Source organism: Anoplophora glabripennis, unplaced genomic scaffold (assembly GCF_000390285.2).
Source record: "Anoplophora glabripennis isolate ALB-LARVAE unplaced genomic scaffold, Agla_2.0 scaffold452, whole genome shotgun sequence".
In the NCBI taxonomy this organism is placed as follows: Eukaryota; Metazoa; Arthropoda; class Insecta; order Coleoptera; family Cerambycidae; genus Anoplophora; species Anoplophora glabripennis.
Window position 1 is genome coordinate 156,635 of NW_019416538.1, and position 20,532 is coordinate 177,166.

Here is a 20,532-nt window from a genome sequence, read left to right on the forward strand (position 1 = left end):
GAAGTTTATTTATGACTTTTGAATTAAACATTTATAAACTGCGTTATTATTACCAGAACGTTTTAGCATCGCATCGTCTCATTCCTTATCACTGTCTAATAACTCACACGAAATCTGGAATCGGTAAGTTGAATAGTTTACAAGTTATGGCCTCATAAACAAATTAACTAATTATTAATCTGGACGATCCCGAGCATCTTCCACAATCGCACTGATTTTTTTCATAGTAGATTTCATAATAATACGTTGAAATCTATCATTTTCTTTTTAATTTCAAATTTGCAACCTGGAATTTTTTAGCCTTACTTGCAAAATAAAATATACGACGCACGAGCGTGATAAAGTTATATATTATTACATATTCGGAAAGCTTATGAGAAGAGCTTTAAGTTAAAAAAAAAATGGTCAAGATTCGATGAAAAACAACGGAGTTACAGACTGTCAAAGTTGACGGCCTATTGTTAAACAAATTAGGTTGGTAGCGTCAAAAAAAAATACTGTCTTAACCGGCAACCCGAGTACTTTCTCATATAAAAATATTTTATTTGTGGAAGTATGTTAAGTGCATAAGAAATATTGTCAAAAGTCAATGGGCCGCTTGATTTTCGGCGAGCCGTGGAGGAATGACAGCGAGTCCAAAGAAAATGACGATAAAATTCATAGTCCTGCCGTTAAATAAGTGAAATTCGCTTGAAAATAATATATTTGACAGTCTGTCTAATTAGTCCAGGAAAATTAGACATAAAAAGATGGAATAAGCGAACTTTTTTACTCTGAAATTTTTTTGTACAGAAAAGTTTAGGCTTTGAGGTCAAAAAGCATATGTCCGCTGTTCTTGGTGGTGAAAATTCGAAATATTTGGATTTATTCAATTTTCGTGGCTGATTTTCGAAACCTACAGAGTTGCACTAACCAAATTTCGACAGGACATAGCTAATACAATGCGAAACACCGCTCTACTGTTAAAGTGTTGTCACCGCCGTTTTTGGTGGTGAATATATGTAGGTTTTATGGAATATAATATATTTGTGATACAGCGGAAGCAGAAGGCTTACATTTAGCGTAATTTTCACCAACTACTTTTTTCATCAAAGATTTGTCTACATCAGGTATTTCACCAACCAATACTTTGCACAACAGTAGGGAGAAGTGGTTACGCAGATAATTGCATTCAGTAAAAACAATCGACTAACGAACTATTTGACACAGCCTATTAGATCCCATGGTTCGCTTCAATTGGCTCCAGCAAATTCCGCTTCACATAATACAACGCCTTCATAGCGGAGGATAAAACTAAAGAAAGGCTCATTGTACCTTATGGTTTACGATCGTATAATTAATAGCTACGAGAGCGACATTATCTCGTGGCATAATTTAACTCATTATTTGCAACATGTTGCATATAAGCAGAGTAGAGAGCCAGTGCCGTGAAGCCTTCTGCGAGTATAGCACGCACAAAACCTCGATATTCCTCTCTCGCATTTCCCAAAAATCACGGACGTGTCCGCTCACTTAATTTTATTCAATTATTCTGTCACACTTAATGTATTCCGATATCCCCAGACGTTTATCAAAATTACACCCAATCATCTTTTTATAATTTGCTTTGTACGGGCATGTTTATGAATTATGGAAATTAGGGATAATGTTCGTTTTTATCACATAATGAATTTTTTCCTCAACGAGTCTCGGAGGCGGGGTTTTTTCTATGCCGCTGCGGTGAATGATAATAATTAATCACGTTATCTTTGGTAGGAACTACCGGACCCTGAAACGGCGAGCTTAGAAGATGTCATCGGGTTCGTGATGATAGATCGTTCCTACCCTGCGACTCGATCTGATTGCGCTGGAAATCCGTTCGAGATAAAAGTCTGAATTACTTGAATACTTGCTAATCTAATCCCAGTCCAGTATTAGACCAGTTGGAGAACAAGGAAGTTAACAATTGCCGAGAGGCTGAAACCGTTCATTATCGTAGAAAATTGATGAAGCATCTGTAACGGTCTTAGGTTTTTTCTCTACCTTTGCTAGAAACTACTATTTTCTATGTTCCTCAAACTATTTTCTGTTAAACAATAATTATCCCATAGTCACACAGGAAACACCAGTAAATTTTACGAATACTTTACAAAAATATTTTATTGCCACAAATTGATTGGACATTTTAAAAATATTTAAAATTATTTAAAAAAACCAATGGCGTACGATTTTTTTTTTTTTTAAATGTCACCTACTTTCCCAATAACTACGCCACTGGAGTATATTTTGGAATAAGTTATCCATGAAAAATAGTCCCTACTAAAAAAATGTCATCTCCCAAATTTCATCACTCACTCTTTTATGTAAGTGAAGTTACAAGAAAAATAATATAAATATTTGAAACTTTTAACACCCTGTATATCCGTAGGGAAATTTGTATAGGGCAAAATTTGATTATCTTCATCGGTAGAATACGCCATTAAAGTTGGGCAAAACTTATCGTTAACACCCTGTGTAAATTTTCATGACAATCAGGTTGATGTTATACAGGGTGGTCCGAATTTTATGCAAGAAACTTCGAGGGTAGATAGATCCCTTTAAAATAGTAGGTGTTTGCCTGATAAACATAGGTCCGGAACGGATTCGTTTTAGAGATACAGGGTGTTGAAGTTGTTAAAAAAAAATTGATTTTTTGTTCATATCTCCGGAATCCATCAACCGATTTCAGTATAATTTAGTACAGATAATGTATGACAGTAGGCCTTGTATTCCCTAAAATATGAGTTCTAAAGGTCCAACCAGTGGTGTACAACTGGAAAGGGTCACCCTTTTTTATAAAAAAAAAACTACGCCACTGTATTTTTTACAAGCTGTTGTACCGAATTTATATTCTAATGCACAAAATACGTAAAAAAGGTAACTTGAATTTTTTCCCTAAAGTTCACCGTTCTCAAGTTATTCATACCAATACAATCCCCTTGTGGCAGACACTTCTAACCATAATATTACAAAAATATTTATGTTTATGCTTAAAAGTAAGTGCAATTTGTAAGCACATCAACAAAATTCTTTCCACATCACTTGTGAGGTAGTGTTCCTGGTGTGTTTTAGTTTTCCCTGGAGGCATTATCTTTACAAATAAGAACAATTTAAATCAAAATAATAATAAAAATACATGTATTTTACCAAGCAACAACAACTAAACAAGAAACAAAATTAACGTTAAGTATTTACAGCAATTGTTTAAAATTCGAACCACCCACATCGATACATTTCTGACATTTTCTATTAATGGAACTAATTGAAGCTAATATCATGTGGTGGTTTTCTTTTAATTCATTACACCTGTCTTCTATTCGCTGCATTAGTTGTGGTCTAGTATCTATCGGAGTAGAGTAAACTTTTCAAGTAGGTCACCCCAAACATAGAAGTCCAGGGAGTTTAGATCTGGCGATCTGGCTGGCCAAGACACTGGACCCTCGGCACCATTATGGTTGACATTGGCATGTAGAACTTTTCAAATTTTCAATTTACTCACCCCAAGTTGCCGAAACGTTCTTCGTGTACTTAGCCGAGGATCGTCGTCAAATACTTTTAAAATTTAATTTCTGTGCCTTTCATTCCTTTGTCGTGATTTTCCAAATATTGTTTTAATCCAAAAAGATGAAAGCGATGAGTGTAAAGAATTTTGTTGATGTGCTTACAAATTGCACTTACTTTTAAGCATAAACATAAATATTTTTGTAATATTATGATCTGAAGTGTCTGCCACAAGGGCAGGGGTATTTGTATGAATAACTTGAAAATGGTGAACCTTAGGGAAGAAATTCAGGTCACATTTTTTACTTATGTAGTGCATTAGAATATAAATCCGTTACAATAACTTGTAAAAAATACAGTGGCGTAGGTTTTTTTTATAAAAAGGGGGTGACCCCTGTCCAGTTGTACACCACTGGTTAAACCTTTAGAGCTCATATTTTAGGGAATGCAAGGCCTACTATTGTACATTATTTGTACCAAATTTTATTGAGATCGGTTAATACATTCCTGAGATATAAACAAAAAATATATTTTTCTTAACAACTTCAACACCCTGTATCTCTAAAACGAGGCCGTTCCAGACCTATGTTTATAAGGCAAACTCCTATTATTTTAAAGAGATCTATCTGTCCTCGAAGTTTCCTGCATAAAATTCGGACCACCCTGTATATACCGATTTAAACTGGAATCATATGATTCTCCCTGTTCTGTTATCTTTGTTTAAATCTTATTCTAGTAATAAATACCAGTTTGTACAGTATGTAAATTCCATCAATCTTCAGGGGTTCCACAAGGGTCAATCTTGGGACCACTGCTGTTTGTTATGTTTATTAATGATATGATTTAACTGAATACCTCGACCTTAACTGTTCTTGGAAGTTAGATTACAAGATAATCTTGTCAACTTATATGGGTTGGTGTTCAATTAATAATTTACCTCTGAAATTGTTGCATTTCTAAGTAAATACATAAATAAATATTATTCACCGACTATAATTTTGATTATAGATCGACTACAAAGAACTATGCTGCAATAAACTCAGTAAAATTTCGGTTACGATCGATTCGAAGAAGAGTATAATATTCCTCTGGAACGAACTATATCACTTCCATTTGGCAGCTGGCGAGGCTAGAGGAGCTATCGACCGAACCAGCGTACCCATCTATCGGCGCATTTGCCGGATCGTTAGACAATATAACAATTAGCAGATATTAGATGACGGTGGGTAGAGCATGATCGTTTACTCCACGGCATGATCTAGTTGTAGCTGCACGGGTTGCGTACGCGTGAAGTATGTTCGCGGAATCCGCCGGGATGTCGAGGGGGCTGCAAGGCTGAAGAAGCGGTCGGGCCGCATTCCCGGCCGCCGAAACCGACTCGCATCGACTGCCGTCTGCCGCGGTGCCACATAGTGCGGGTTGTCCCCAAATCTGACAACGCTAAGATACAGAATAAAACTATTTCTGACTTATCAACCCTCAGTTTACAGTTTAGGGTGAGATGAACTAGTATCGGCGAGATGCAAATGGTGACATCTAGCGGTGGTTCTGTAATACTAATAACAAAACTGGAAATGCTTCGTTCTTACTAATTTTAGACCTAATAGTGCTATAACTCGACAGTTTTCTTTAGGTTTGTGGCAACTTTTTACACCTTACATTTTAAGGCTTTTAGTTTTTAGAGTAAAATTCCATCACGATAAAAGTAATCCACTGATATACGTAAATAGTTATATTGGTGACATCTTATTTCTTATCGCGAATATTCTCATTATATAACTTTCATGTAATGTACACTTATTCCATAAAAGATAAAATTTATTATAAAGCAGCCTAGCTTTTTGTAGTAAATACTAGAGTTTGTACTGTTTTTTCCAAGGCATAACAGTCAATAATTTGACCTATTTCGAACATTTCCTTTATCAATAGCTTTGTTCCTAGTACATTAGAAATAGTCTCCAACAATGAATTTAGAGCGTTATATAAGCATTACATTGAAATGTGGACGCTTCCAATGTTGGATTGCTCTAGGAACAAAGCTAATAGAAATGTTCTTTTATATCCCCAGATCTCTTTCAACGACTTAGATCCGGCAACAGCGCCTTATGACACGCAGCCACCATTCAGTTACCTGATGCCCGGTCACTATAGATTTACTATCCTTACTATCTCCTACTACATTATGAATAATAAGTGACATCCACCGCATATCTCATCTAGAGTGCGTTGGGTTCAATACGGAAACCGATTTCTCCGGTTGCTTCTAATCGCATTCGCACAAGAAACTCCTGTGGAAATAGTTACATGTAGCGTAAATCGTACCGAAGCGATTTTACTTATAGGATTTTACTTCCGCAAATTGTATAGGAATGTTGAAACTCCTACAGTTTTGCAGTTAAGTAAAAAAAAAAGGACAATGATTCGAATAGTACGGTCAAAAACGATTTAAAGAAATAGAATGGGATTAAATAAAAATAAACACAGAAATAACAGTTACCAATAGTTAAGCTGAATAAAAATTACTCTGAAAAACTGCATATCATTTGTTTATATCCTCTTTGCTTGAAAACAAGAGTTTGTAACTTTCTTTTTATCGATTGTATTTAATTAAGGATCAGGGCGACGGAATAAAGTAAAAAATAAACCGAATTGGGGGCAGTTGTTTATTAATATGGTTATCGCGAGCTCAAATAAATATCACTTTTCGTTTCAAGGCCTGTTGTAATATAAGTCGAGATCAACCGCAAATATCTCGATGTCAATAACACATGATCGGTCTCGACACCTTCGGCGAATACCAATTCTATCTTGAGGGCTTGATTTTGACGAAGACATATATTGATCTTCACTATATCGTAAATCCTTAATAACATTTAAGTATGTCCGCTTGTTAATATTTTTTTTCCTTTCTCTTTCAGGGGACATCACCACCAAGGAACCACTAGATCGAGAAAGGAAAGAAACCCACGATCTGGTGGCCGAAGCCAGAGACCAAGGCACTCCATCTCGCAGCTCCAGAGTGGCAGTGAAGATTACAGTGTTGGACGTGAACGATAACGCCCCTGAAATAGTAGACCCCCAAGAAGACGTCGTCAGCGTAAGGGAAGAGCAATCGCCAGGTACAGAAGTGGTCCGTGTTAGAGCCATCGACGCCGACAGCGGGTACAACGCTTCTATAACTTACTCGATACTGAAGAGTCGCGATTCCGATGGTCACGGTGTCTTCGCCATAGATGCCACGACTGGGGTGATCAGGACTCGAATGGTACTCGACCACGAGGAGAAAACTATTTACAGACTCGCAGTTGCTGCCACAGACGCGGGGAATCCTCCAAAGCAAACCGTGAGGATGTTGCGAGTGGAAGTTTTGGACCTCAACGATAACAGGCCAACGTTCACCAGTTCGAGTTTAGTGTTTAGGGTTCGGGAGGATGTCAAGATTGGTCACGTTGTTGGTTCTGTAGCCAGCGCTGATAACGACCAAGAAAATACTATAGCTGGGAGCAGCAGTGCTCACATAACTTACACTCTAACTTCCCTTGTCTCTGATAACATTAGAGACGCCTTCGATATCGACCGCAGTACGGGGTCCCTAGTAGTCGCAAGGGAATTAGACAGAGAAACTCAAGCTGAGTATAGATTAGAAGTGAGAGCACTAGACACCAGCACAATGAATAATCCTCAAAGTAGCGCTATAACCGTGAGGATCGACATAGACGACGCAAACGACAACCCTCCCAAATGGACTCAAGACCCTGTGATGATCCCAATAGACGAAAACACGGATATAGGCACAGCTGTGTATAATTTCACAGCCTTTGACGCGGACAGTGGAAGCAACGGTGATCTGAGGTACCATTTGGTGAAGCAGTACCCAAACGCGAACACCTTCACTGTGGATTCCCTCACCGGTACTCTAATACTAGCTGGGGGTTTAGATTTTGAGACAACCCAAGAATATAACATCGTCGTTAAAGCAACAGATCAGTCGCTGAACGTTTCTGAACGGCTCAGCACCTCAGTCACTGCAAGGATCTTAGTCACAGATTACAACGATAATTCGCCCAGGTTCGTGGTACCTACCACTTCCACAGCGTTGTTAACAGAGTCTGCTACTATCGGAATGACAATAGTACACTTGGTGGCTGTAGACATAGACAGTGGTGATAATGGACGGGTCACTTATGTAATTTCAAGTGGTAACGACGCTGGGATATTCTCTTTAGGTTACGACACTGGTATCCTCACTTTAGCGAAGCCTTTACTGTACAACCAGAAGTCTTTTGTCCTTAATGTCACCGCGAACGATCACGGCACGCCTACGAGAAAGGCCAGTATGGAACTGAAGTTGGTCGTCCAAGGAAATGTAAATGGCCCGCCAAAATTTCTAGAATCTGAATATTCAGCCTCTGTTTCTGAAGACGCTTTCATAGGATCTGTCGTTACAAAAGTCACCGCAAAATCGGGACTGGTCGAAGAAAGTAAGTAGATAATATCACATTTATAACAGATATATAGTATTGACCTTTGAGAGTAAGGATATTTTTGTATTTCTCCGGTATTCCGTTACTTGTTTCGTTTCATTGTGCGGCGTAATTCGTAATTTAGATACGATCAGGCCAGCATCATCTATCTACGTTGAGTTACTGTTAGGTAGAAGCTGCTTGTTTTATCTCCCCATATCGTGTATGTACGATCTGGGATCTAATTAATCTTTCAATTAACCACTCGCGTGCCTAATGGAACAACCTCTATTCATTTAATATAGATGGACGATTAATGCTGTGTGTAAATAAAAATAACATATTTACTACTCTAAGATTACAGAGTAATATCATATCATTCTTGTACCTTATCATTGTAATGGTTCATTTATTTTCAGACGACAATATAACATTCATCATACCTCCTGGCATAGCCGACGACACTTTTGAAATACGCTCTCCAAGCGGGAAGGTACTGACCAAGAAACCATTGGATCGAGAAGCAATAGACACTTACATAATCCCCATCTACGTCAGTGACTTCTCTATGAGCATAACGTTATTTGACGTCAGTATTTTGGTCATAAAAGTCTTGGATGTAAACGACCACGCCCCAAGGTTCCAACAAGGGTCTTGCTACAGACTTTCCTTGCCTGAAAACAGCGAGACCGCAGTCATACACACCATGGTGGCTAACGACTTGGACATTGGTTTCAATGGAGAAATTTCCTACAGTATTACTAACGGCAATGTCGGGAATAAGTTCAGCATCGACATCAAGACAGGTGACTTATCCGCGAGACCTTTAGACAGGGAGAATCACGCGCGGTATCATCTAACAATAACAGCGCAAGACCAAGGTACCCCACCGCTTCAGAGTACCTGCAATTTGACTATTTCCGTAGAAGATCAGAATGACAACGATCCAAAGTTTGACTTGTCCAAATACTCCACTAGTATTCTTGAGGATGTGCCAGTGGACACGTCGGTTTTAAAAGTCCATGCTTCTGATGAAGACATCGGAGTGAATGCGAGGATTATTTATTCCTTAGCCAATGAAAGCCAGTGGTTATTTCGCATTGACAATAAAACTGGTGTGGTTACCACAGCAGGGTAAGTATATCTTGTAATCAGTGAAAAAAATATTTAATGGTAATTTTTTTCCAGATTATTCGATAGAGAGCGCCAAACAGAGTACAACTTCCTCGTCGTCGCTACTGATGGAGGAAAATATAATGCTAGATCTCAAAAAGTGCCAGTGACTGTGAGAATTTTGGACGTAAACGACAACAAACCGATCTTCACTCAGTACCCGTTCAGAGAAAAAGTTGCGGCTTACATTCAACCTGGTCAGACCATCTTAAAGGTGTCCGCCAAAGATGCGGATGAAGGCACGAATGCTGATATAGTCTATAGTTTAGCCAACGATGGCTCTTATGGAAAATTTAGGATAAATCCAAACACTGGAATCCTAATCGCCACACAGTCCCTTGCCAGTAACATTGGTAAAGTTATGTACCTCAACATCCTAGCTACGGACAAAGGCAACCCCCCAAGGAGTTCCACAGGCTTGGTCGAAATCGTGGTGGGCGATATACCTGAAGGCTTTCCCCAATTGAGGTTTCAAAACAGCACCTACATCGTCAACATACCAGAAAATGCCGAGCAGTTCCAAGATATCATACAAGTAGCCGCCGTGAGGACTGACGGGCGTCGCCAAAGAATATTATACTCCTTCGGCACCGGCAACGAGGAGAACATTTTCGTTATCAACTCGGAAAGTGGCATAATCCAAGTGAGAGATCCAAAAAACTTGGACTACGAACTTCACAAAGAGCTGCGGCTGGTGGTCGAAGCGAGGACCGACGGTACGCCCAACTTGCACGGCTACTGCAACGTGGTTATAAATCTCACGGATCAGAACGACAACTCTCCAAAATTCACTCAACAGCAATACTCTGTCAGCGTTTGGGAAGGCAACAAGAAAGGAGCTTTCGTGTTGCAAGTTGTGGCGTTCGACGCCGACGAAGGCCCTAACTCCAGAATCCTCTACCACATCGTCGATGGCAACCACGACAACGCGTTCAAGATAGAGCCTGCCTTCAGCGGTACGCTCAAAACCAACATAGTACTCGACAGAGAAATTCGAGATACGTACAGACTGACCGTTATAGCGACAGATGAAGGAGTACCACAGATGACGGGTACAGCGAGAATCCGGATAAATGTCGTGGACGTAAACGACAATCAACCTACTTTTCCCCCACACAGTATCATAACCGTTAAGGAAGATACCGCCGTTGGAACCGCTCTGACAACCGTTACTGCTAACGACGTCGATACCCACCCCACACTAACTTACAGTTTTGCCAAGGAAAACGATAAGGAGTATTTGAAATATTTCAGTATTGATAGGTTCAGCGGGAAGGTTATTCTGAAAAGGAGCCTCGATTTCGAGTCTTGGCAGGAAGCTAAGCTGAGGATCATCGCGTCTGATACAGCGCATATCGCCCAGACCACGTTAACAATAAAGGTTACAGACGTCAACGACAACGCTCCCACCTTTCTTCAAACTTCGTACTTAACAAGCCTACCAGGTAACATCCTTTGAATTTAATGTCACATGAAATGCTTATGTTTATTGTTTCAGACGGACAATCCCCAACCCTTGCAGAAATTTTGGTGTTAAACGCAACAGACGCGGATACTGATGATAACGCGAAAATAATTTACTCGCTTCTAAATCCCATATCAGGCTTCTCCGTTGGACCTGTAGACGGCATACTGAAGGCGAACTTAACCAACGTATCAACCCTTACTGAAGACGTACTGTTGACTGTCAAAGCGATGGACCAGGGATCTCCACCGTTGAGTACTTTGGTGCCTGTTAGAGTCAAAGTTGGCAGTGGATCCGGATCGGGAGTAGCTTCAATGAACAAAAAAGATTACAGGTAGGTTTAATGTCCACGATATACGTACGAAATTGAGTATAATTAAATTATTTGTTTCAGGATAAACATCGCGGAAAATACAACTTTGGGCACCACCGTGATCCATTTGGCGAAACCGGCGAACCAGAATCAAGTCACGTTGTTCAAGATAACGGACGGAAACGAAGAAGGAATCTTTGAGATTTCAAATCCGTCAGGTGCTTTAATTCTGATCAAGAACCTGGATAGGGAGATTCAAGACAACTACAGCCTAAAAGTGTCTACAGACCCAACCAACTTAGCCGTGACCCAGGTCCTTATCTTCGTGGACGACTCAAATGACAATGCTCCTGTCTTCCAACAAGCAGACTATGAAAGAACCATCAGCGAAGGATTGCCCATTGGGTCCACCATTGAGAAGATCGTCGCGACTGACGCTGATTTAGTGGGAACATCTAACGCGGAAATCGTTTACGACATCACTTCCGGAAACGACGAAGGATACTTCCGAATGGACATGTACTCTGGAGTTTTATACGTGAACAGGACGTTGGACTACGACCAAGGAAACACGGAATATAACTTCGTTATAAGAGCGTGCGACAAAGGTTTACCCTCACTGTGCACACTCAATACCTTTCTAGTCATTCTACAGGACGAAAACGACAACGAACCGAAATTCCCCGTGTCGGAATATCTGGAGTTTGTGGGAGAAAACGAACCCGTCGGTACGGCTATATTCACGGCACACGCCACTGATCTCGACAAAGGCTCCTTTGGTTCCCTCAACTACTCGATAGTTAGTTCAAACTATGCACTATTAGACAATTCTTACAAGTTGTTCCACATAGATTCCTCCACTGGAGTTGTCATTACCTCAACGGTCTTCGATTACGAGCAAAGGAACAGGTACAATTTCATCGTGAAAGCTACGGATGTAGGAGGAAAATCATCGACGGTCAAAGTAAGGATAGAAATCGAAGGCAAAGACGAGTTTCATCCACAGTTCACGGAACGAACTTACAAACTGACTCTAGCGACATCAGCAGCTTTGCCTGTAGGTTACGTCGTCGGTCACGTTGTAGCAACCGACAGAGACAAAGGCCCAGATGGCAGAGTGGTCTATCAGTTAACGACCCAGCACTCCTATTTTAAGATAAACAGAACAACTGGGGATATAGTGATAAAAAAGAAACTGGACAATTCCGAGTTGTCCAATCTTGGACGCGAAGTCAGCTTAGTCGTTACGGCAAGTTCGGGAAGGCAAGGATCCTTAACGAACATGACGGTCGTGGAGATAATCCTCGACCCCCTGGCCGACCCAGGCACCAACCTAGCCATCAACAGAGAAGGCAACGCCACCGTGGCAGCCACCAACGGCGGCATAGCCGATTGGGCCTTGGGACTGCTCATAGCGCTCATCCTGTTGCTGATCACCTTCGGCGCGGTGTTCGTTTTCCTCCACATGAGGAACAAGAGAAACAGAAAGGTAAATAAACCAAATTTAAGTTCTGAGACTGTGTCTACATCCAATAATTACGTAGATCCAAGCGCGTTCGACACAATACCGATTCGAGGAGGGGTGGGACCGCTACCCGGCGGAAATAACCAGTTTGCTCCCCCCAAATACGACGAGATACCACCGTATGGCGCGGGACACGCAGCTAGCTCGAATTCTGGAGCTGCCACTACGTCTGAACTGTCTGGCTCGGAGCAGTCCGGCTCAAGCGGGAGAGGTTCCGCCGAAGACGGTGAAGATGGAGAGGATGAAGAAATACGAATGATAAACGAAGGCCCGCTTCAGAGAGACTCGGGCATTCACAGGCAGAACGACGAGGAAGACAACCTTTCCGACGTTTCCGTGAGGAACACGCAGGAATACTTAGCTAGACTCGGTATTGTGAATAACAGCAGCGGCCACGCGCAGAACGCGTCCCGATTGTGTACAGACCCCCGAGCTGGAAGCAGCAAAGAATCCCTTCACCACCACCAAGCGGTGCCTTTGGACAGCCTCCACATATTCGATGAAGAAGTCGGTAACGAGAACGACATAACGAATTTGATTTACGCCAAACTCAACGACGTTGCCGGCAGCGACAGGGCCAGTTCTACAGACGAAGGTGGAGGAGCGAACGCTTCCGCTCTAGGATCTACAATGGACCACGTGATGGCTATCGGAGGATACGGAGACGTTCCCGCGGTAACCCACCAACCCTCCATGAACGGATCCTTGAGTTCGATAGTGCACAGCGAGGAAGAACTGGCCGGTAGTTACAACTGGGACTATCTCCTCGACTGGGGTCCCCAGTACCAACCCTTAGCTCATGTGTTCTCAGAGATAGCAAGACTGAAAGACGACACTGCATCTGTGCACAGTGGCGCCAGCGGTACGTCTAGTGTTAAGAGTAAGAGCTCCGTCGCTCCTACGAAAAATATCCCGCCTCCCTTAATAACGAGCGTCGCACCCCGGTCCATAGCGATGCCTCTTTTGAACTCTAGGGGTGTGTCTAGTCATCACGGCGGGGTGGGACATAATCAGATGATGATGTTACCAAGGTCGCCCATCAACCACGACGCCTCGGGAGCCACGTTCAGCACCTCCGCCGCCATGTCGCCCAGCTTTTCGCCGTCATTGTCGCCGCTAGCGACGAAATCGCCCTCCATATCGCCCCTCGTAGTACCGGGGTTGCCAACCGCACACCACGTTATGCCGCGGCAATCCACCCAGAACAGGAACAAGTCCGTAGTGGATACAGAACTCAGAATATGATGTGTTTCAATTTCGTATAACTTAAATTAATGTGGTTTGGCTGTGCTACGAATACAGACTGATTCATGAACCTTTTAAATCGATTACCCGTGTATATTCGTGTAAATAAATGAAATGCTCATTTAGGTAGTTTCTTCTGCCTGCCATGTTTAGCCATAGAGACGACTAACAACGTGAATTTTGTGTTTGTTAAATATGTCTTAAATTATTAAATTCCTGTAGATATTGTACCTATTTTTTTATTCCGATTTGTAATTATTTTAGTTAGGGATATGTCTAAATTATTCAAATTGAATCGTTAACCAAATTTATGGAAATTGTACTTGTTCAGTTGACTGAATGTGTATGCGTGAGTGCTTCTTTATTAGTACTGAAGATTGTGTCATAAGAATAGATAGTTGTAAAAAATGTACAAATAAATAAATTTATTAATAACTTGTTTCTATTAATTTCCATCCCGTATATTTAAAAAATAATCAGTAAATGAACGTCTCTTTGAAGAAAAAAAAATACTCAGTGAATTTGACAGTTGACAGAAATTTTTAAAATAAACAATTGATAAAATTGTCGCTGTCAAAAAAGGCACAAAACAACTAAAAATTTAAGTTATGAAAAACACTTTAAAGATACTAATTAATTCCCTTCTTTTTCCTAAAATTTTAACACCCCGTATTTTCGCAACGGAACATTTTTGGACCATATTTTATAAAGCAAACTATCATTAATTTTCTAAAATATTCGCGTATCATTAAGGATCACCCTTTATAAGGGTCTATATCTTATAGTTTGAAATATTATTTCCATAGTCTATTTTACTTATTAAAATTTCATTATTATATGTCATCCATATTTTAAGATGAAACTAGCAACAAAAAATAAAGAGAGGCTCTATTCGAAATATCCAAGAAATTAATCCGCTACAACTTTTATTCGAAACATTTTTCATTATTGGTAATTCCAGAGCTACGAAAGAATCCGTTGTAAATGGAACACCCTGTATTAGACTGAAATAAATAAATCTTGATAATGGGCTCGTTATCTGAACATTTGACAGTCGTCATTGGAAATCCCTTGTTATCATCAGCACGTAACTACAAGTCAAAAAAAACAATGCTGCGATGTTCATTCAAGATTAAAACTTTCCATGCGATTTCTCATTGTATTAAAACCTAAAAAAATTATACAAGTCGTCTTCGAAAGTGAGGTTTTAAATGACGTTTATAGATTAAAAAAAATTATTTTAAATATCAGAGATAAATTTAAAAGAATTACATACTTGAAGCCTGCTCCTCACTTAGTCATCATGAGTCTGTAATAGGTTGTTCACACAGGTCTCAATATAAATCAGCGTTATTTTATATAATAAACAGTTTAAAAAATTAAAGATTTACGAGTCATATTAGAGTTTCGCCTATAACTTTTTTCCGTTCATTTCCACGAGAAAACAGTAAAGTACTTTTTTTTCGACAAAAGACCGTCAAAAAATATTGATTAGATAAAAAGTTATAAACAGAAGAAGTTTATTTATGACTTTTGAATTAAACATTTATAAACTGCGTTATTATTACCAGAACGTTTTGGCAAAAAAATACTCTACTGTTTTCTCGTGGAAATGAACGGAAAAATGTTATAAGCGAAAAACGTGAATTTACGTAAAAATTATACATCAAAACTGAGAATAAAGAAACGGAAGTTGTAACCACTATTTCAAGTATTTCAAAAGGACATAAAAAATTAAAAGATAAAAATATTTAACGATAAAATAAAAAGAAAACAGCCTTCACTGTACCACCTCTCTATAAATAATAATAATTATAATACAAAAAACTGTGTTTATGTTTATAAAAATAGACATAAGCTTCATTTACACGAAGAGATGCCTTTTGAAAAGGCGAATTGCACCATTTTCTGAGTTATCTGATGTTAATCACCAAATTATTTGGTATTCATACAATTTCTCTCTGTCTAGAGCAAAATAAATTAATTTGAATAGAGGAACTCTAATCGCGGTTACTTAAAAAACCCAACAGTAAGAACACCCCGTATCCAGCCCAGGTGTGACACACGGATGCCTGTCACGGCGCGACGGCCGCTGTGGATAATCACTGTCCAGTTACAGTTAAGCGATGCAGCGCGTACTTCCGGCAGTGAAACCAGAGGAAAGACAATGAACGCGCCGTTTCGTTTTGCATTTACAATAGTCAAAATATCCGAAGCAACAACAGCACCGTTCGCAGTACAGGTTATCCGCTCCGCGATAATCTAATCTCGTGTTTACAATGTGAAACAGACACTCCATACGTCATGTATTACGCCTCAACAATTTTGTGGCATTAAGTGATAAGGCGCGCTAAAAACATGGATAGTAATCGTAAGGGAACGTCCAAATTCACCTGTTACTTCTGCAACAAGACCATCGAAAATGAAACGGAAATGGTGAGTGGCTAGAGCATTATTTACCTCCAATTGTAGACGTGTTCTTAATTTAAAGACCCAGTTTGCTTTGCAAAGTTTGAATTTGCTTTTCTGTTTGGCAGTTTCAATTTAACTTATACTCTGAGCGTCATATTGGTGTAGAAAATTGTATATTCAATTTAATTTTTATATTCTTCCAGTCGTACTAAGTATACGATTCAGTTTTGATTTAGTTTTTAGAGAAAGTGGCAAATAATCAGATTAATCTCTCCTCTTGCTTACTCAAATGGGAATAAATTGTTTTTAGCACAAAATAATTGTCTTTTTACAAAGCCACCGCAGTTTTCAAAGTATAAGGGACATACATAACAAAGTATGCGCTCAAAACCTCTTTACATTTCAATGCAACTCTTTTGAAACGCCGACAAAAAGCACAATTAAATCAATGGATCGAATTCAAGGCTGCAATTTTCGCGAGACTTGATTCTTGCATTTGGAAATACCTTCATTTATGCATGCAAAATTAACAATTTATTGTTTAGACAAATACCTGCTGTTCAATTCACTTTGTCTTAAACAAAAACAAAGTTAGATTTAAAAATTTTCCACCTGTCTTTGATTTATTCGCCCGAAAACCGCTTTTTCCGGGGAAAAAAAATCATATTCTCGATTTACTCGTACAAATTGCTTTTTTCTCGGAAAATTTACGAATTATGATCGAGTAAAAGCTAGTAGATGAGATCAGTGTTTAATCAAACATTGCGCTTATCAAAAATTAAGAAGATAAGGGATGGCAGCCATATCTAAATATAGACACGTATAATGTGTGTTTGTATTGTTATTCATAAGGTAAATTTTGTCACGACTTTATTGTTCATCGAAACATGGTAATAGAAACGTTAATATTCAACAACCGTAGGGCAATAAGGTAGGACATAATAAGATCCTTCGGCAGTGCAGTAACAAGAATTATATTTTATTTAAAGATATTGTAACTTTTTCCATTAAAACATTACATAAGTCAAATCACCTATTGAGATTTGAGAATAATCTTTTTTGTAAGCTGATATTTATTGATAAAACATCTTGGATTATTTCCTAGCGACAGGTTGATTGGATGCTGATATATAGAAAGATAATACTAGCATTTGACCATTTATTAAAATAAAAACTAGTATTCTGACGCTACTGGAAACTTTTGTATTCCTCCGAAGACTACATCCTTACATTCGGGTGACAGTTCTGTAAAAACTCCTACCTCCCGTACAACCAATGGAATATAATTCCTGTAATAGTATTTTTCTTTCACTCCAGGGTCATACGACTGTTTGCGGCAGCGTCCTGGTGCCATGTCCAAACAAATGTGGGGCTTATGTACCTAGAATGGACTTCAACAAGCACAAAAGGGAATGTATAAACCGTATAACAAAATCGATGCCTAGGCTATCTCCTCTGAACGACGAAGTAGGGTTTAGGACCAATATGCCAACGACCACTTCATCATTAGGTAAACAAAAATTTGCGTTGGGGTTTGCTTTGCAATATTAGCCAGAAAATTGAAAAGATTATTAAATAAAACTCTATTTTCTGAGGAACTCGATTATCTAAAAATTTACTAATGTTTCCGATCTCGTAACACTAATCAGCCTTGGTCAGATGAGTGGAAAGATTAATAAATTTTTAAAACGGTAACTTAAATTAGAAAAACAGGTATCTACCTTCTAAAATTAATTAATTTTTCCGATCTACTGACTGAACCCTAATAAGTAATTACCAATTATTCAGTTTTAATAGAAAAAATTGTAGAAATTAATAATTTCTAAGTTTTACTAATCTTTCCAATTTTCTAACTTTGTAAAACTGAATAATTATTTACTTCTGTCCTGTTCTTTATGTTTAATTTATTTTTTTGCGGTTTTTTTATTACCAACACTATCAAAAATATCTTCTTAATTTATTTAGCAAGTGTTTCTAATTATCTATTCTATAAGGAATACTCAGAAATAAATTGTAACTGATACCTTTCAACGCAATTGTTACAAACATGTATTATTAATCTCTATGTATAAGGCGGATACCATATTTATATCAATTACACTTTGTTTATTTCAAAACACAATAAACGAGAAAGCATTTTGTATATCTAGAAATAGTTTGAATATTATGTATCTTGATTTTCCCTCCTGTTCTGTTCCTACAATATTCCAGTACATGCATTGCTATTTTTCACAGAACGGCAGACCAATGGACACCCTCAAAAACCGCCCACGAAAATAAACGAAGAAATGTTCAAGCTCTCTAGAAAAGTGGCCGACTTAGAAAAGTACCTCCAGAACCAAGCCAGATCCCAAACCCAGAACTCTCCACAAAGCTACGGCGACTTGAGGAACAATCAAGTACAGCAAAATATGGAAATCGAAAAGGTGAAGTACCAACAAAAAATAACCATAGATTGGAAGAAAAACATCGAAACGCAGATATACAGCTTAAGACAGTCCATATCCATATTCCAAAACTCAAAAAAAGACACTGATATACACTGGATCACCGTGCAAGACAGACTGATGGTCCTCGATAAGATCCAAATGGAGTTAAGTTACTTGAAAGACACAATCTTCAAGGAGCAAAACTACAACAGACAATCAACCAATAATCTCCTACAAGACATAAACGGTATTAAAGATCTAGTCAACCAAGAGCACATTTCGGCCGCGTCGGTCTTCAACGACCACCAGGTGGCGCTAGAGAGCTTAAGACGAGACTCTGACGACTTCAAAAAGGCGTTCGAGGAGCAGAGGAACAAGTTCACCAACATTGTTTTCGATCTTAGAGCTGCTAGTCAAATCGCATCTGAGGCGGCGGAGAAAATCGAAATTTTGGAGAGGGACTTCGGGGAGATCAAGAAGGAAATCAACCAAATCAAGCTGGACATGGAGATTCTCGAAGGGCTGTCGAGTAGCGAAGGTACCGGTAGCTACGGTAGGTTGATTTGGAAGGTGACTGAAGTGGAAGCGAAAATGCAGCGAGCCAAAGATTTTGACAGCGTAGTCAAGAGTCCTGTGTTCTATACACACGAATATGGCTACAAAATTAGGGTAATTAGCATAATATAAAAATTCCTTCACTATCAACTATCATCTTTTGTTACGCTTTTTGCAATGTCTTAAATATTTCTAAACAGAATCCGTCAGCATAACTCATAATGTCGCGTTATACCGAATATGAATAATTGCCGTGACGATGTTTTTAGGGCACGAATTCGTTTTTACCCAAAAATCCACTACCGCGTTGACGCTGTTTTTATGGAAGATTGAATTTCTCTTTCACGCTCTAATAATCGAAAAATATTTGCAGTCGCAGGCGGATATAACGATTCCTTGCATATTAATAGACAATTAGATGAACCGTGGAAACCGCGAAATGATCATTTCTATTAAATATACATGGTGATCGAAGTATACAGGGTGGTGAAACTCTTTTTTAAGAAGGGCACCTTTGACCTTTAGAAACGTAGTTTTTTTTTTCAAATTCCTTTTTGTAATTTCCACACCCTGTCACTGGATAGCTAGTGTAACTTCAAATGAAGCAGTGATTAATGTAGGTGGTTTATTTTTTGCCCTTTTACCACCCCGTTGACGTGTCAGGTACGATCCATATACATATATTGCGTATTCCAGTTGTATAAACAGCGATCAAGCACGTGTAGCACGAAACTATTGGTCGAAACTGTGCGTATCATTCGCGGCTAGATGTCTAGAGTCAATCGGCTGATGAAGGGGTTGTATACAAAATATTTGATTAAAAAAAGTAAGTTATCACGTCATCTATTGAAAATTTATTATTTTTAGATATTAATGTACTTAAACGGAATGAAAAAATGGAAAGACAGATACGCCCTGCTGTGTATCCATGTATTAAAAGGCGAGTATGACATGCTGCTGAAATGGCCCTGTCATATAGAGGGTACGATTATTCTACGCGATTTAGAAAATATAGATAAGGTACGTTTAAAATTTATTTAGAATTACAACATTTCAATTTTTCGAATATCTTTTTCAGCCCAAACCGTTCTCAAAATACATAACGGCAAAAAGACAGCAGAGCGACGAAGAAAATGAAGAACCTCAAGAGTCCTCCTCAACGTTCATCTTCATACCTCACTCGACACTACTCAAAGGAAATTTCGTGAAGGAAGATACTCTGTTTATCGAAGTGAAAATAATACAGAACGCGAAATTAGAGACGAGTTTGTAATGCTAGTACCTGATGATGTGTCTAATCTTATACCAAATTATTTTTGTACATAATTATTTATACTTAATGTTTTTAATGGCATGTTAGATGTGTTAAATAAAAAGGATTTGTACCGACACCGAACCGATTTTTCTTGATCTACACTTCAAGGTGAAATTAT

The 20,532-nt window shown here is 38.9% G+C and overlaps 2 protein-coding genes across 3 annotated transcripts in view; both read left to right on the forward strand.

The window, feature by feature from the left end:
• The window catches only part of LOC108912501 (protein dachsous), a 43,198-nt gene extending 29,066 nt beyond the window's left edge, over positions 1–14,132 (forward strand). Inside the window, exons 7-11 of the mRNA XM_018717738.1 lie at positions 6,438–8,000; positions 8,402–9,116; positions 9,171–10,600; positions 10,654–10,954; positions 11,015–14,132. Of these exons, the coding sequence (XP_018573254.1) occupies positions 6,438–8,000; positions 8,402–9,116; positions 9,171–10,600; positions 10,654–10,954; positions 11,015–13,703 (6,698 nt within the window). The 3' untranslated portion in view covers positions 13,704–14,132. The remainder of the gene's footprint in view (positions 1–6,437; positions 8,001–8,401; positions 9,117–9,170; positions 10,601–10,653; positions 10,955–11,014) is intronic.
• A 1,723-nt stretch (positions 14,133–15,855) lies between these two features.
• LOC108912506 (TNF receptor-associated factor 5) lies at positions 15,856–20,490 on the forward strand. Of its 2 annotated transcripts, none has more exons than XM_018717744.1 (5): positions 15,856–16,139; positions 17,433–17,625; positions 18,351–19,213; positions 19,967–20,119; positions 20,178–20,490. In XM_018717744.1, the coding sequence occupies exons 1-5, from the start codon at positions 16,062–16,064 to the stop codon at positions 20,370–20,372; spliced, it is 1,482 nt and encodes a 493-aa protein (XP_018573260.1). In that variant the 5' UTR covers positions 15,856–16,061; the 3' UTR covers positions 20,373–20,490. The 2 variants fall into 2 exon arrangements, with proteins under 2 accessions (XP_018573260.1, XP_018573261.1); XM_018717745.1 differs by lacking the exon at positions 15,856–16,139 and adding an exon at positions 17,028–17,046.
• Positions 20,491–20,532: the final 42 nt, after the last annotated feature.